Raw genomic sequence first — 14945 nt, 5'->3', positions numbered from 1 at the left:
CTCGATAGTTGAGTTGATGATTTGGGAATCTGGTTTGCCCACCAGAGATCAATGTCCTTGGTAGAGTTTCTGGTCGTAGTGGTGGTTAGAATGGATACTACAGATGTACCTGCGGTTGTCTGAGAGGGATTGTCCTCTCCTCTCGTGTCTTTAGTGAAAGTTCTCTAGACGACTATACATGCCAGCTGCAGACTGAAATTGTAAGGTCTAGTGCATTGTCTTCTTCTTCACCTCGTGTAGAGGTTGAGAGTTTCTCCATTTCAAACGTGTGGACTAACGTCTCACGTTTTCTGGTCTTGTAGAAATTCAACCATTTTACAACGTTTAGCTCACGCTTCACGTCTGCTGGTCTGTAGAGTTTCAACCATTTTAAGCCGTGGGGCTTGCTGGTCCTCGATAGTTGGGTAACAATTATCAAACATTTCTGGGTAACAATTAAGTACCGTACTGTGATTGTTTTCAATTGAAACTGTCAAAAAGAAACAAAAATATATTTTTAGCAAAGAGCAATTTCTCAAGCAAGAATTTTGCTAGGACTGTCTGGGAGTTGTCTGAGCGGGGAGGGGAAAACTGAAAATTAGCTGTTGGCAGAGAGGTTTGGATTGATCTATTTAATAATTAACCGCTTGGTGATGTCAACAGGCAGGCCAAAACTCCATCAAACAGCTCTTACACTAAAAAGGCATTATCATTTTCACAATATTATTCCAACCTCAGTGTGGAAATATATATAAAATACAGGAAAATCACGTTTTTGACTGCACTGTGCTTTAAATAGTACTTGTCAGTTTGCGAGGAGAATACCAAGGTGTTAGTCAGCGTCCCTGTCCCATGATTGGTGGACGGTCCTCCTTTCCTCCAATGAGACCTTAAGCCCTTCATCAGCTACTGCACCTGGGTTACAGCCAATTAGAGACAAGGAGAACACAACAGGGTGTGGCCCGTCCCGACCTGATACTAAAGCCCCCGGCCGGTGCCCACCTCTTCCCCAGGTCCCATCGTTGTGTGACTGTGAAGAGCGATACCGTTCGCTTCACAGTAGACCAATAGGGCTCTTAAGGCGACCGCCAACCCTCTCTTTCGACAATTCTATAGGCTCCAGCCATCACAACAGTCAGTCGACTCTACAGACATGGGTAACTCTACAGGATCCACCGTGGAAGATCTCCAGGCCGTGGAGAAGCACCTCTGGTATAAGAAGTTCATGACAGAGTGTCCTTCGGGTCAGCTCACCCTGCATGAGTTCAAGCAGTTCTTTGGGCTCCGGGGACTGGATGCTGAGGCCAACGCCTACATCGAACAGATGTTCCGCACGTTCGATATGAACAAGGTAAGACTATGCTGCATTCATTGAACCGAGGCTGCTTGCAAAGGGGATGCTATAGGCTAAAATGGGCTTTACATTTATATGTGAAAGTAGGAATGCCTCAGGCACACTCAAAATGGTGAAGGGGACACCTTACCAACAGAGGTACGTATAAGGATATGATTGGCTGTATTGTAAATGTATGCACTAATTACAAGTGCACCTAAATATATAGGAATGTCAATGCCACTACTCGAATAAGACCTCTAGTTCTCCATTTTCCAAAAGCTAAAGTACATTTTAAAACGTGTACATATTAAACCAGCAAGAATCTACAGTTAAACATAGGGAATATCTTGAATCCAAAGGTTTTTGTTTTGACTAGTCTTCCAGATGAGTTTGAATAAGCTAATCGTCTCACAAGTACTAAGGCTCAATTTACACAACTATATTTAGTAACACTGTCACATTTGATTATAATAGGCTGGGATTGGATTCATATGCGATTTAGTATGAGGATTATTTTGAGACAAGTTGTCAACATCTCTGTGGTAGGAGTGACTATTATTTCTCTCTTTAGAAAGACAGCACCAGATTCTGGTATTCTCCAGTACATTCTGGTCCATTTCAGAATCAATGAAATTATTTCAGCATCAGAGACAGCTGATTCTAATTAGTGATAGCTTATGTGAAAGTTTAATGACGGAACATGATGCATGGGAACAGTTGGTTACAATGATCAGAATATTGAGTGTACACTTCAAATAAATTGCTTGAATCTCCCTTATCACATTGAAGCCTAAGGAATGTCCAGATCTCAAGAGCTGTGTGGCAGAATAGACCTTTGTCTTTTGAGTTTCCCATTTTTGTCAGTACCGAGTAGTTATGCTTGTACCTGGCGAGGTTGGAAAACATGGTACTATTCCCTGGGGACAGAACTAAGTGACTGCTATTTTCTGATCTTAAGTACAGTACAGTGGACAAGGCTGGTAATTATGTTATTATAAAACAGGTTGTTTGAATCCTGGATGCTGATTAGGAAGTGCAGTATGACAATCTTAGATTGTGCACTTTGGCTGCATTTAAACTAATTGGTATTTTTTGACCAATCACATCAGATCTTTTTCAGAACTGATCTGATTGGTCAAAGACCAATTTGTGAAAAAAAAGAGCCATAGTGAAGTGAGGGAGGGTGTCAGTGTAAAGCTGAGGGAAGTGCGACTCATTTGAGTTGACCCAGAGGTCACTAATGCAGCCAAGTAATTTTGTTTTGTAATATACAGATGTAGGATCTTAATTTGAGCCAGTTTTCTACAGCAGTAAAATAATTCCGCAGCAACAGGATATGTGAATTATTATGCAGATTATAATTCATGGACATTTTTGTAGGGATTGATACATTTTTCATAAGGGAAAATCAAGTCTGACATTTTAAAGTGGAAATTACAAACTTCAGAAGCCTTTTAAAACCTCAAATACACTAAGGTTTTAAAATGTCCTACATTGCAGGAAAGTTAACCTGCAACAGGGTGATCAAATTAAGATCCTACATCTGTATGTCTTGCCACGGCCTTGGCACAGATCAGTGGGGAGATAATCCCACACCGATTATACATAGTTATCATCCCTGACAATGGATCTTCTAAGCAGAACATGATCACCTACATCTTGAGGAGATGACTGAGATAATCTGAGATGTTAAAAAGAGACATTCCAACTAACACTTAATTTTTTACAGGATGGCTACATAGACTTCTTGGAGTATGTGGCTGCTCTGAGTCTGGTGATGCGGGGTAAAATGGAACATAAGCTCCGCTGGTACTTTAAGCTGTATGATGTGGACGGCAACGGGTGCATTGATCGAAGTGAGCTGCTAAACATCATAAAGGTATACAGTCCAGTCCAGATAGGCAGTGCTGTGCAATGGAATCTGTATCGCACAAAGGCATGCAGGCTAACTCACTCCTTTTCTCTTCTTCAGGCTATCCGTGCAATCAATGGGAATGAAAACCAGGAAGTTGATGCGGAGGAGTTCACCAACCGGGTGTTTGACAAGATAGACGTCAACGGAGATGGCGAGTGTCCACTTCTTTTTTGTCACAGACTTGTAGGGTTGCGAGTTCTGTCCCTTTCCATTTCAGGTAAACAACCTCTTGACCTTGTCTTCTACCTTCTACCCATCAGGGGAGCTGTCTTTGGAGGAGTTTGTGGCAGGAGCTCACACTGACGAAGACTTCATGGAAGTGATGATGAAGACCTTGGATCTCACCCACATAGTCGCCATGATCCACAATCGGAGGCACAGTGTTTAGAGTCTGCCCTCAGACGGCTCCATCTCCACTCTCGATTGTAATACACTGCCGGAGGGTCACATAGGAGCTGAGGCATGAGCCCTCTCAAAAGATCTAGCCCAGATTTTTATGAAGACAATCTTTATCTTAGCAATGCTGAAGGGCCATGCTTTGAATGCATTCTTTGTTGTTGTAATTCACAAGGAGGTTGAATGCCGATGAAAAATGCCCTTTGCCTGCATACAAATGACTCAACCATTGCTGGCTGGTTATTGACCTTGTGCATGATCTAAATCTCTGAGAGGTCTACATGATGAGAGAGATCATCTCTCACACTGTCAGCTGAACCTGTGACCCAGCTAGGTCATAACATAAGGAGGGTGGAGGATAAAGAGGAGGGTGGAGGGAGTGGTGACTACCCAGGGTGTTGACTACCCATTATAACCCATGCATTCCTGACCAAAAAAGAAATACAAAATGTAATCCCTCATCCACCTCAGACAGATTCCTGTAGGGAAATTATCCTTTCCAAACCACATCGATAATGACGTCTCAATTTATCTTTTGGACCAACCTCAGTTATTCAGCTGAGTGGTTCCTCTCTATGACTGTGTCCCGGGTTCTATTGGAGGAAGTTATAATTCACCTACTTTCCTCCCAGTACAGTCAGTTGTCAGCTCAAATATGACTAGAACCCAAGTTTATTCTGTGCCATGACTAAACGGTCCAGTTCCTCAGGAAACAGGTACTTCCACAAGTTAGGGATCTCAATAATTGTATGATACTTATGTCACAAAATGCACTTCGTGAAAAAATAAGACCAGCATGTTTTTACATTGCACTGGCCACAGTTGTTAGGAGATTAAAGTTAGCATTTTCAGGTCTTCATTAACTTGAAGGAATATCTTAACATAACTACATTCATGTTTTCCCTACAAGACAGTAAAGTGTAAAAAAATAAATTGTGCAAATTTGTTTCTGTGTTTCTGTGAGTGTGTGAGACATTATGCATGAATGATCAATGCTCTCGCCTAGTGGGCATTAGAATGACCTTTATATAGACCCGTGGCCCACTAACCTCATGCCTTCTGTAGAAAGAAACATTTAACCAAAAAATTGCTCTAGTTTATAATTGTAAAATAAAGATTGAAATCGACGTTGTATTTTCATCACCTCCACAGCTTTAATTGCTCGCTATTGTTTTAGAAATCAAAATGCCTAACAGACATTACAGTATCTGTGGCATAATGAGGGAGACAGGGAGGTGAGTCACAAGACATACTGTGCCAATGTGGTTGCCACGACAACCATGCACCATTTCCTTGGTAACACACATGCATAACGCACTACAAAAAGGTCATGCAGCACTTACATGGATCTGAATGAATCTGGAAGGAAGGACACCACAGACCATGGCAGTCTGACAGTCAGCAGCATGTTTCATATGAATAAATATGCCGGCTGATACATAGATTACACCCAAACCAAATAAAAAAGGAGTAGAGGTCACAGTCAGTCAGTGTGAGGACCTAAAACCCCAAAAAATCTCCTTGTGGATCTGACTGTACCGGCTTTACCTCTGCAGACAGACAGAACAGACTGCATTGTGCTGCGCTGGTTGATCCACTACTCACAGGATGAGTGTTTAAATCTGGATAAAGGCATTTAATCATCTCTAAAACATAGCCGCAGCCTGCAGGCACATCCCAAGAGGAGGCCATTGTCATCAGTTAGGGGATTCACTGGGGCAGGAATGGCTAGTGACAAAAAACAAGTACCCAGGAATATGGCACCTGTTAACCCAGAAAGCATTAATAATCTACCACTGCAGCCCATAATAATAAGAATAATATGCCATTTAGCAGACGCTTTTATCCAAAGCAACTTAGTCATGCGTGCATACATTTTTGTGTATGGTTGGTCCCGGGGATCGAACCCACTACCCTGGCGTTACAAGCGCCGTGCTCTACCAGCTGAGCTACAGAGGACCACACCACATATACCAAATCAATGCACCACTGTTATCAGGGAGGAAGTCAACCATCATGGAGAGGTGATCATTTTATATTTTAGTCATTTAGCAGACACTCTTATCCAGAGTGACATACAGTAGTAAGTGCATACATTTTTTTCATACCCCCCGTGGGAATCAAACCCACAACCCTGGCGTTGCAAGTGCCATGCTCTACAAACTGAGCTACACGGGACCAATGAGCCACTAGTGGACTGCTACTGCCTAGTGCCTTAGCTCAGATCCCTCCCACATATAGCTTAAAGGGAATCTGGGAGACTACCTAGTACATGGGGCTTTGACCTTTATGGAATTTTGGGTAACAATTAATTGTCATGGAAACGGCCATAGTTATTGTCAGTCATTTTTGTTGAAAAATGTTTTGCGCTTGTAATGTATTATAATTAATCTTTGAAAATAGCCATGACATACCTAATGAATACAACACAGCTTTGGTGACAACCGCGTCTCAAAAATGAATGGGTTTGACCGCTTGGAACATTTGGAAAATAAGTTACTACTCTCAACCATGCTGTTCTGCTCGTAAAACAATGACCAACTTTACCCTCATGTAAAAATGAAAAACTGCTATTGGGTAAACTTGCCTCTATCTACTTGTAAATAAAGTGGAATACCCCCCTCCTCCTAAAATGAAGGTTTTAAGAAGATTATTATTTTTGGTTTACAGTTATTGTCCATAATTGTCAGTTACACAATTATTGTGACAATCTTATTTCATACTATCAGCACAGCCATTTACGCCAACAGAGCAATTAATGGGACAATTTGACTTCATGGGAACGCAACATCTAGAATCAAAGAGAAGGAAACCTAGACATATTATATACCCTACATGTTGTACCTTAAAATAAGTATTCGATGAGTCCTTAATTCTACCAGGTTCATATTGTGCGTTGCTGTAGATGTCAGACTATGGAGAGAACACAATCCTGTCACAATTATAAAACCTCTGTTAACAGGTACATTTTATTTTGAAATATTGAAAAATAATATTGAAGGCTCCTGTCAATCCAGTAAAGTATGAATGTTCTCTATTGTTTGTTCACCACAATCAAACAGGTGTAGATAGGGAATCAATAGGCAAATTCACAATGCTGCAGATGCTGGTGTCTGACAGTGGTTCCAGTCAACCACCAGGGGGCAGTAAAGCATAGGCCTAATGATTCCATAGTCCTCTGGTCCTGCACAGTGCACACACAGTGAGGAGTCCTAACAACTGAGGCATCTCCCACCTTTCTGCTCATGTTTGTCCAATGTCCACCAGTACAGAGTCCAGCTGAATTCCTCTCCCTTATACCACCATGCTCACAGGAAGTCATACAGGTACTTTACCATGTCAAAGCTCACAGTCCTTGAAAAATCAGAGAAGGGGGTCACAACAGTTAGCAAAAAGACCCGATCGGATATTCCAAAATAGAAATGTCTGGCAGTAAAACAGATCTGTGGTGAACACACCAAAGCAGGGCTCTCCGACCCTGTTCCTGGAGAGCTACCCTCCTGTAGGTTCACTCCAACCCTAATCTAGCACACCAGATTCTAATAATTAGCTGCTTGATGAACTGAAAGAGGTTAGTTACAACTGGGGTTGGAGCGAACACCTACAGGAGGGTCGCTCTCCAGGAACAGGGTTGGAGAGCCCTGCACTATAGACAACAGTAACATAGACACCTGGAGATGGCGAGGACGAAGTCCAGAGAGACGGCACATTTGTACTTGGGCGCATCCAGCTGGTCATCGTTGCCCACCTGATTCAACAGCTGAAGGGTCACCAGGGAGGAGATCTAAGGGGGGGTGATGAGGGCTTGTCATCAACCATGTTTCATTTGGCTTTACACAAATAGAGAATTCAGACTGGAGATCAAATCATTTTAAAATCACTTCACATTGGGAAAACTCATTCTGATTGGCCTGGGCCAGCTCACCAGTGGGTGGGCCCGGCTCCCCCGTGGCTGGGCCCCTTCCTAGTCATGTGAGATCCATAGATTAGGGCCTAATTAATATATTTACATTGATTGATTTCCTTACATGAACTGTAACTCAGCTAAATCTTTGAATGTTGCATTTATATTTTTGTTCAGTATATATGATTGCGTTGTACTTTTCGTGTATTGATGTGTATGTTTGATACAGGCTTCATCTGTAAGAGACCTTGTTCTCAGCATGACTCCCTGTCAAAATAAAGGTTAAATAAAACATTCTAAATGATCCCTTGGATGAAACTGCAGAAAGCCTGAGTGTTTCAGCTGACCTGACAGAAAACACTGGCGGTGGGGGCCACTCTGCTGTCCACCACACTGTAGAAGATGGCCAGGAGACGGTCCAGGGGGAACGGCTTGGGCCCCAGCAGGTGATTACTGGTCTGAAGGGGAGGGAGGGAGGTGGATTCACTAGGTAGAACATCTCATTGACTAAACCTAAATAATTGTACTGCAGCTTTAGCTAAAGATAATCACCTTTTCATGTTTCTTCAAAAAGTTGGTCTTTTTTATTTTGCCATGGTGCTGTTGGGGCAAGAGAGAGCGGGAATTAAAAATAATGCAAACAATTACATTGATAGAACCTACAATCCATCTGCAATATTAAAGCTGATCTTCCCCCTCCCCCAAAAATCATTTTTAAAAAACACTAGAAATATGAGTAGGCAAAGTAGCAGGCTAATAGAGTTGCTGAATAGTGTTTAACAACTCACTCCTATTTCAATGACTTGACAATCATGTGTCTAGCTTTTGAAATGGTGAATGAGGTTCAGGTGCTGAGGAGAGAACAGGTACCTTGAGGAAGAAGCGTTTGTCAGTGCGAGCAGGGTTGTAGGAGGCCAGGTATGCAGCTATCAGCAGGAACTTGGAGTAGTAAGGCAGCTCCACATGGGCATGAGCAGACAGACCTGAGAAAGGCAGAGGAAGCTCTCAATGTCATTACCTGAGAAATACGTACAACAGCATCATCTACAGATGGCATGTGGATAGGAGGTGAGAGAAACATCTGCTGTTGTTTCCACTGTCTGGGTATCTAGTACCAATGAGCCTGGAGTAGACCCTCCATTCAGTTTAGAGGGTCCACTCCCCTGAACTCCCTCTCAGGCTGGGGACAAGCAGCAACACAAAGGAGGCGATAGCTGGGGTCTGGGAGTGTGTGAAGTGGTCCTGGTCACTAGATTCTAACTAGGTTATTTCCACCGGTCTTGTTCCCAGTGCATATGCATCCGTGTGTCTTTGTATCTGTGTGTATCTGTGTGCATGTGTCCACACGTCTCCTTGCCTACCTCTCACGGCCCCTGCCTCCTCCTCCTCCATCTGCAGCTGTTGCTCCCACTGCACACTGAGCAGAACAGAGACGTGACAAAGTCAGGGGACACACCACTATTACAGAGCCAGCAGCACTGAGCCAGTGTTGTGTAGTAAAGACAGGCAAACGTAATTAAGGCTGTCTGTCGTCAAAGTCCATGAGAGAATGAGGTCGGTCACAGAAGCTAAATCAATGGGACTCGATCATCTCTGGCTGAGGCAGATGTACACAGACAGACCTGGACACCTCTCGCAGGTACACCGTCTGCATGGCCTTCTTCAGGTGAGGCTCGATGTTCCTCCACAGCTTGTGAGTGTCACCCTCTTTCACTGAAGGCAGAGGAATTGAAGAGTGGAATTAGAACATTGATAATCTGAGACACAAGCTAAAGAGAGGATAACATGAAAGGAATCCCTCATCAAATGAAAGTACAGCGAGAGAGAGAGACTAAGGGAGAGAAGACAGCAAAGTAATTGAAATATTGATGTAGTTACAGTTCTAGAAATATGAATATATTACCTTTGCCTTGTTCCAAAGGTTCAACAAATTTAGAGAAATTGAGGGCAGCCTGTTTGAAAAGAGAATTAAATATATGAAAGGACAACAAGTACAGACTATGACAATGTAAACAACATGTATGCCACGGTTGGATCATTATTACAATTCTGCATATCAAACAAAACCACAATCCTTAGAAGTAGTAGCTCAACTGGACTAAATAAAATAGTGATGGATAGCCTGGAAACAAACTCATGCTGAATCCTCAAAGGATGCATGGTGAGTGTGTGTGTGTAAGATTTCAGAGCAAACTGTTGCCTAATCTGAAATGAACCCCTTGCACCAACCTATTGACACTTCTTTAAGCCCCAGCATATATCTGAAAGGACTGGATAAGTGTGTAAGCCATTTATTTTTTTCAGACTTACAAGGGGGCATCAAGACACATCTAGAGATAGGTGCAAGGGCTAGTTCTTTTTCTGGGCTGTCGGAGTGTGTTATGGCAGAGTGTGTTATGGCAGAGTGTGTTAACAGCTATGTGAGAGCTGAGAGTTACTTTGAGTGTGTCTGTGTCCTTACTGAGTGTGGTCTGAATGTGTGAGAGTTCAGTGTTACTATAAGTGTGCCTGACTACTTATGAGTGTGTGTAACTGACCAGGTGTCTGAGCTCTCGGAGGTCCCTGCAGACAGAGTAGAAGACTCCCAGTAGGATGTTGATGAAGGCAGAGTAGAGCTCTGGGGAGTAGGACGGGTGGCTGTCCTCAGACAGGATCTGCTGCAGCTCACCTGCACAGGGACAACACACACGCAGTCATCGCCTGCCTCAAATGAAGTCATACACATGACTGTAGTCATTTTATGTACAGGAACTCAGACTCTCTTTCAAACACTGATCACACTGTATCCCTAAGTGTTCATTTTCTCGACGTTCTCTCACGGATGCCTTTGTTTGCTGTGTTCTGCCACAGTCACTGCTCAAGTTTTGGAGCAAAACCACACTAATCACAGGAGGTTGGTGGCACCTTAATTAAAGAGAATGACTGGAACGGAATCAGTGGAATGGTATCAAATACATCAAACACATGGTTTCCAGGTGTTTGATGCCATTCCATTAGCGCCGTTCCGGACATTATTATGAGCCGTTCTCCCCTCAGCAGCCTCCACTGACACTAATCCATCTGTACCTAATTCAATGCCGAGGGCCATAGATGCTTGTCTGTTGACAGCTGTACCTTTACTGTAATCAGGGAAGTGGAGCAGCAGTGGTTCAAAGCAGCCAGTGTTGGGTCGGAACTTATCCCACACTATCTCACTGAGCAGGACCACCGTCACATTGTCCTCAACCTGCCAGAGAAACAGTGTGTCAGTTACGTAGAGGTACAGGATCAGATCACAGATCAGTTATTTGGCATCACATTGTGGATTCACAAAGAATACAACTATGTTAGTATTCAACATTTGGTATTCAACTACACCTTTACAGTACCACTACAATATCAATGCAAGGGGGTGTGTTTTCCTCCTTCAAACCTGAGTAAACTAAAGAGGGAGGACAGTTATGTAGACTGCTTTTCAAGTGCATTCTCCCAACACTACACATTACTGCTTCTAATTATCATCTCAAAAGGTGCATCTGTCACTGTGACCGCACTAGCTGCGTGCCACTCACAAGGCTTCTACCAAGATAAAGACAGGCGGCATTCAGCTTTAAAAACTAAATGAAAACTAAACATTCTGGTCGCCTATCCGCACTTTTGAGGTTCAGAATTAATATGCAAAGAATGATTATCAAGAATGTCTTTCTTCCTCATCTCTGCCTTTCAAATAACTTTTACGAGTGCATCCTTGAAACATTAAATTCAAGTTTATCTATCAAAAAGGGACCCTTCTGCGCTAGTTCACCATCCATCACTCATGGTCTGTCTGCAACTTAATGAAATAGTATGCTCAAGAGGTGACATGACTCTTACCAGTTCCTGAAGGCGCAAGAAGGCAGGGAGGAGATTGGCTGCCATATCTCTAAGGAGCTCAGCCCGGTCCAGCACCTACCCAGATACACAAAGCAGAGGTCACTGTAACTGTTTCTTAAGACATATTATAAACTGGGTGGTTCGAGCCCTGAATGCTGATTGGCTGAAAGCTGTGATATAGCAGACCGTATAGGTATGACAAAACATGTATTTGTACTGCTCTAATTACCTTGGTAACCAGTTTATAATAGCAATAAGGCACCACATGGGTTTGTGGTATATGGCCAATATACCACGGCTTAGGGCTGCATTCAGGCACTCTGCGTTGCGTCGTGCTTAAGAACAGCCCTTAGCTGTGGTATATTGGCCATATACCACACCTCCTCGGGACTTATTGCTTAAATATACTACAAATTATGCTGTATAACAATTCATGTTATACTTATTCGGAAAGAGAATCTGCATTGTAACTGAGGATGCAATGTTTTAAAGAAGTGGATTATCAAGCAGGAATATTACAGGTGAGGAGGATTTTTACTCACAATGTATCGTGTCTGCTTGGCTGGGGCCTGGACACACAGTTGTTTGTAGACTCGTACGAAGTCTGACAGGGAGGGACTGCGGGACAGTAGGGAGGAAGAGTCGGAGCCAAAGAGGGAGAGCAGAACCTGCTCAAACAACAGTCCTACAGAGACACATTCCACACAGCTCACTGTGGCATAGGGAAGCTCCAGTTCCTTCAGCAAGGTATGTATCACATGGCTTTTTCCTGTGGCACGATGACCATAGATGAAAATGGAAGGGTAGCTGCATTGCTCTGGCTGTAGGCACAAAATGAATACCATTTATTAAAGTCCCAAAACAAACAGTGATTCACATATTTGGGCTAGAAAACGTTTTAAATGTATTATGTAATATAGTGGCGGTCAATGCTGTTTAAGATGAGGGAGGACGCTAAAAATTGTTTATGAGCATGCCGTTATTTCTATTACAGCATATTGGATGACTGTCATTCATATTCCATTCACCCAGTTCAATGTAACATCGATAGGTTTAGGCTACTACATGATACTTGAATTTTCCCTATACCCATTATGAGGTTTGAGGTAATTTGAGGTGACAGACAGTGACACATGGCCAGACATTCAATACCGCCTTGCACACTCTTGCCTGCATCTAGCTGATCTAGGGTGTAATCATTAGTCCAACAGTTGCAAACAAGAGTTTCTATTGGACAAATGCAGGTATGTTCATCCCTGTTTCGTTCCGTTTAGGAAACGTTTTTCTAAAAAGGTTTAAATTTTTATTTTATTTTACTATTTTTATTAAATTCACTGAGGAGGATGGTCCTCCCTTTCCTCCTCTGAGGAGCCTCCACTGACGTAATACATGATTACATCAGTTAATTTACAACACTGACACATTGTATAAAAGAAGATTTAGATAAAATATTGCTTCCATATATAGGTATATGTTAATGTTTTCAAAGTTAGTTACTGTGCACTTGCAACATTGTTGCAGAATGAACATTGTCAAACATTCTATTAGGCGCTTGATGTTACAATGTTTCAAATCAGACACAGACCTCTCCCATCAACGCCAGTAACATGCTAGCCTGGACTTCTCTGCAAGGCAACCTCTCCGTCACGCGCTGCAACTTTTCATCCTCATACCCTGGGTGGTGAAGTTGTGCTGGCATTGTTTAGGCTACTTTTAGACACACACCGAACCGTAAAGTGTGTGACTTACAAAGTAGTTTGGCCTATAATAGAGATAAAGAGACAGTTACAGAACAAGGTAACTCTTTACAAACTAGCAGTGCATTGTGCAAGCTGTCTGTCTTGACTACTTTTGCTTCCCTTCCTCTGCAGCAGTGCTAACTAGCTCAACTGACAACAACAGTGTAGCTCTCGTGGAAACTCATGGGTAATGTTTAGTTGTTGAAAGTTCACATGTTGTTACTGTAAGCATACTGAATAATGTTACCTGGTTCGAGTTAATGCAGTGAAATTACCCATATCCAACATCCCGTAAACATGTGTAGAGTTTCCCGCGTCTCCAAATGCAACGTCACAAGTTCCTGTCTCTTTACAAGCCAATCACCGCCAGGTTAAAGCAGTTGACTCTGGGAGTTGTAGTTGTCTATTTACAATGCAACGCCACTATATCACCAAATGCCATCACCCCCATTCGCACTGTTTTGTATGTATAAAAGCGAGTGAATTATTTGAGGACATTTCGTTTCATTTCATTGCAAAAATGTTGCCCTAGATACAGGCCTAGACAGGCCTACAGCCTTGAAAACGGATCAAAATAAACTTTCAAAAAGCATAATCAGAGTCAGAGCACCTTACCGATCACTGCACCTGTACACAGCCCATCTGAAATTAGCCCACCCAACTACCTCATCCCTATATTGTTATTTATTTTGCTATTTTGCACCCCAGTATCTCTATTTGCACATAATCTCTTGCACATATAGCATTCCAGTGTTAATACTATTGTAATTATTTTGCACTATAGCCTATTTATTGCCTTACCTCCATAACTTGCTACATTTGCACACACTGTATATATATTTTCTGTTGTATTTTTGACTTTATGTTTTTTACCCCATATGTAACTCTGTGTTGTTGTTTTTATCGCACTGCTTTGCTTTATCTTGGCCAGGTCGCAGTTGTAAATGAGAACTTGTTCTCAACTGGCTTACCTGGTTAAATAAAGGTTAAATAAAAAATAAATAAAAATAATCTTTCCCATCAGTAGGCTATTCATATAATTATATATTTATTGTGTCCCTTTTGGGAAATGTGTGTTGAGCAGAGTTATTTGTTTAATTGTATGATACTGGTGACAAACGATTTCTCGACTCTGGCGGTTTTGTATACATGGGATCTGTATAGGGTTGCAAAGGGAATCTTTCGATGTTTACCAGTAAACTACCAGAATTTTGGTAACTTTCAAGGTTCTTTTGGAATTTTATGAGATAATGTCTAGTGGCCTTTTTGGGTATTTCAGATTATCACAGGTGTCTAATTATCTCTGGCCCTCTGTGTGGCCTTATCACATGCAAAATACATAAAATAATCAAATAAGATGATTTTAACATAACAAAATAGAATGACGAAGCTGTAAAACATTATCCTTAATATAAACCTTCAATTTACTGAATACCATTGGTGTTTAATGAGGGTTTTAGCATGAAATATCCTTTATATTTTTTTACACATTTATTTGACTATGTCAGTATGTCTTTGTTGTAAATGTTTTAGCATATGGTCTATGTTAAACATATGGTCGATCCACTAGAAACCCCACAATATGGACAAATATATATAAAAAAAGAATACTATATATTCAAATATAGGCCTAAATTACAAAAGTTAACATAGATTGCCATAGAGTTCCTGTTAATTACCCAAATTACCGAAGATTTCGGTAACTTTGGTAAATTACCGGTAGCTTTGCAACCCTATAGATCTGTATCGGCGGACTGATGAGAAAAGCTGGTAGGCTACTCCTGGCTACGTGAGGTCAGTGGCAATCATTATTCTCACCCGCGC

General features: G+C 42.0%; 2 protein-coding genes across 4 annotated transcripts; one reads left to right on the top strand and one right to left on the bottom strand.

The window, feature by feature from the left end:
- Positions 1-996: 996 nt before the first annotated feature.
- On the top strand, positions 997-4583 carry LOC121579066 (guanylyl cyclase-activating protein 1). The gene is made up of 4 exons (XM_041893331.2): positions 997-1330; positions 3045-3194; positions 3288-3381; positions 3491-4583. The coding sequence occupies exons 1-4, from the start codon at positions 1133-1135 to the stop codon at positions 3616-3618; spliced, it is 570 nt and encodes a 189-aa protein (XP_041749265.1). The 5' UTR covers positions 997-1132; the 3' UTR covers positions 3619-4583.
- A 1884-nt stretch (positions 4584-6467) lies between these two features.
- LOC123491333 (origin recognition complex subunit 5-like) lies at positions 6468-13455 on the bottom strand. Of its 3 annotated transcripts, none has more exons than XM_045221696.1 (14): positions 13369-13455; positions 12968-13144; positions 11925-12203; positions 11383-11457; positions 10645-10756; positions 10068-10198; positions 9434-9482; positions 9153-9243; positions 8892-8947; positions 8401-8513; positions 8083-8130; positions 7878-7988; positions 7298-7410; positions 6468-6980 (listed from the first exon to the last, which is right to left on the bottom strand). In XM_045221696.1, the coding sequence occupies exons 2-14, from the start codon at positions 13079-13081 to the stop codon at positions 6935-6937; spliced, it is 1338 nt and encodes a 445-aa protein (XP_045077631.1). In that variant the 5' UTR covers positions 13082-13144; positions 13369-13455; the 3' UTR covers positions 6468-6934. The 3 variants fall into 3 exon arrangements, with proteins under 3 accessions (XP_045077631.1, XP_045077632.1, XP_045077633.1); XM_045221697.1 differs by having other exon boundaries at positions 13397-13449; XM_045221698.1 differs by lacking the exons at positions 6468-6980; positions 7298-7410 and adding an exon at positions 7466-7590.
- Between the last annotated feature and the right edge of the window lie 1490 nt (positions 13456-14945).

This window comes from Coregonus clupeaformis, chromosome 7, assembly GCF_020615455.1.
Source record: "Coregonus clupeaformis isolate EN_2021a chromosome 7, ASM2061545v1, whole genome shotgun sequence".
Classification (NCBI taxonomy): Eukaryota; Metazoa; Chordata; class Actinopteri; order Salmoniformes; family Salmonidae; genus Coregonus; species Coregonus clupeaformis.
The sequence above is the reverse complement of the archived record's forward strand: the minus strand, read 5'-3'. Positions and strand labels throughout refer to the sequence as shown.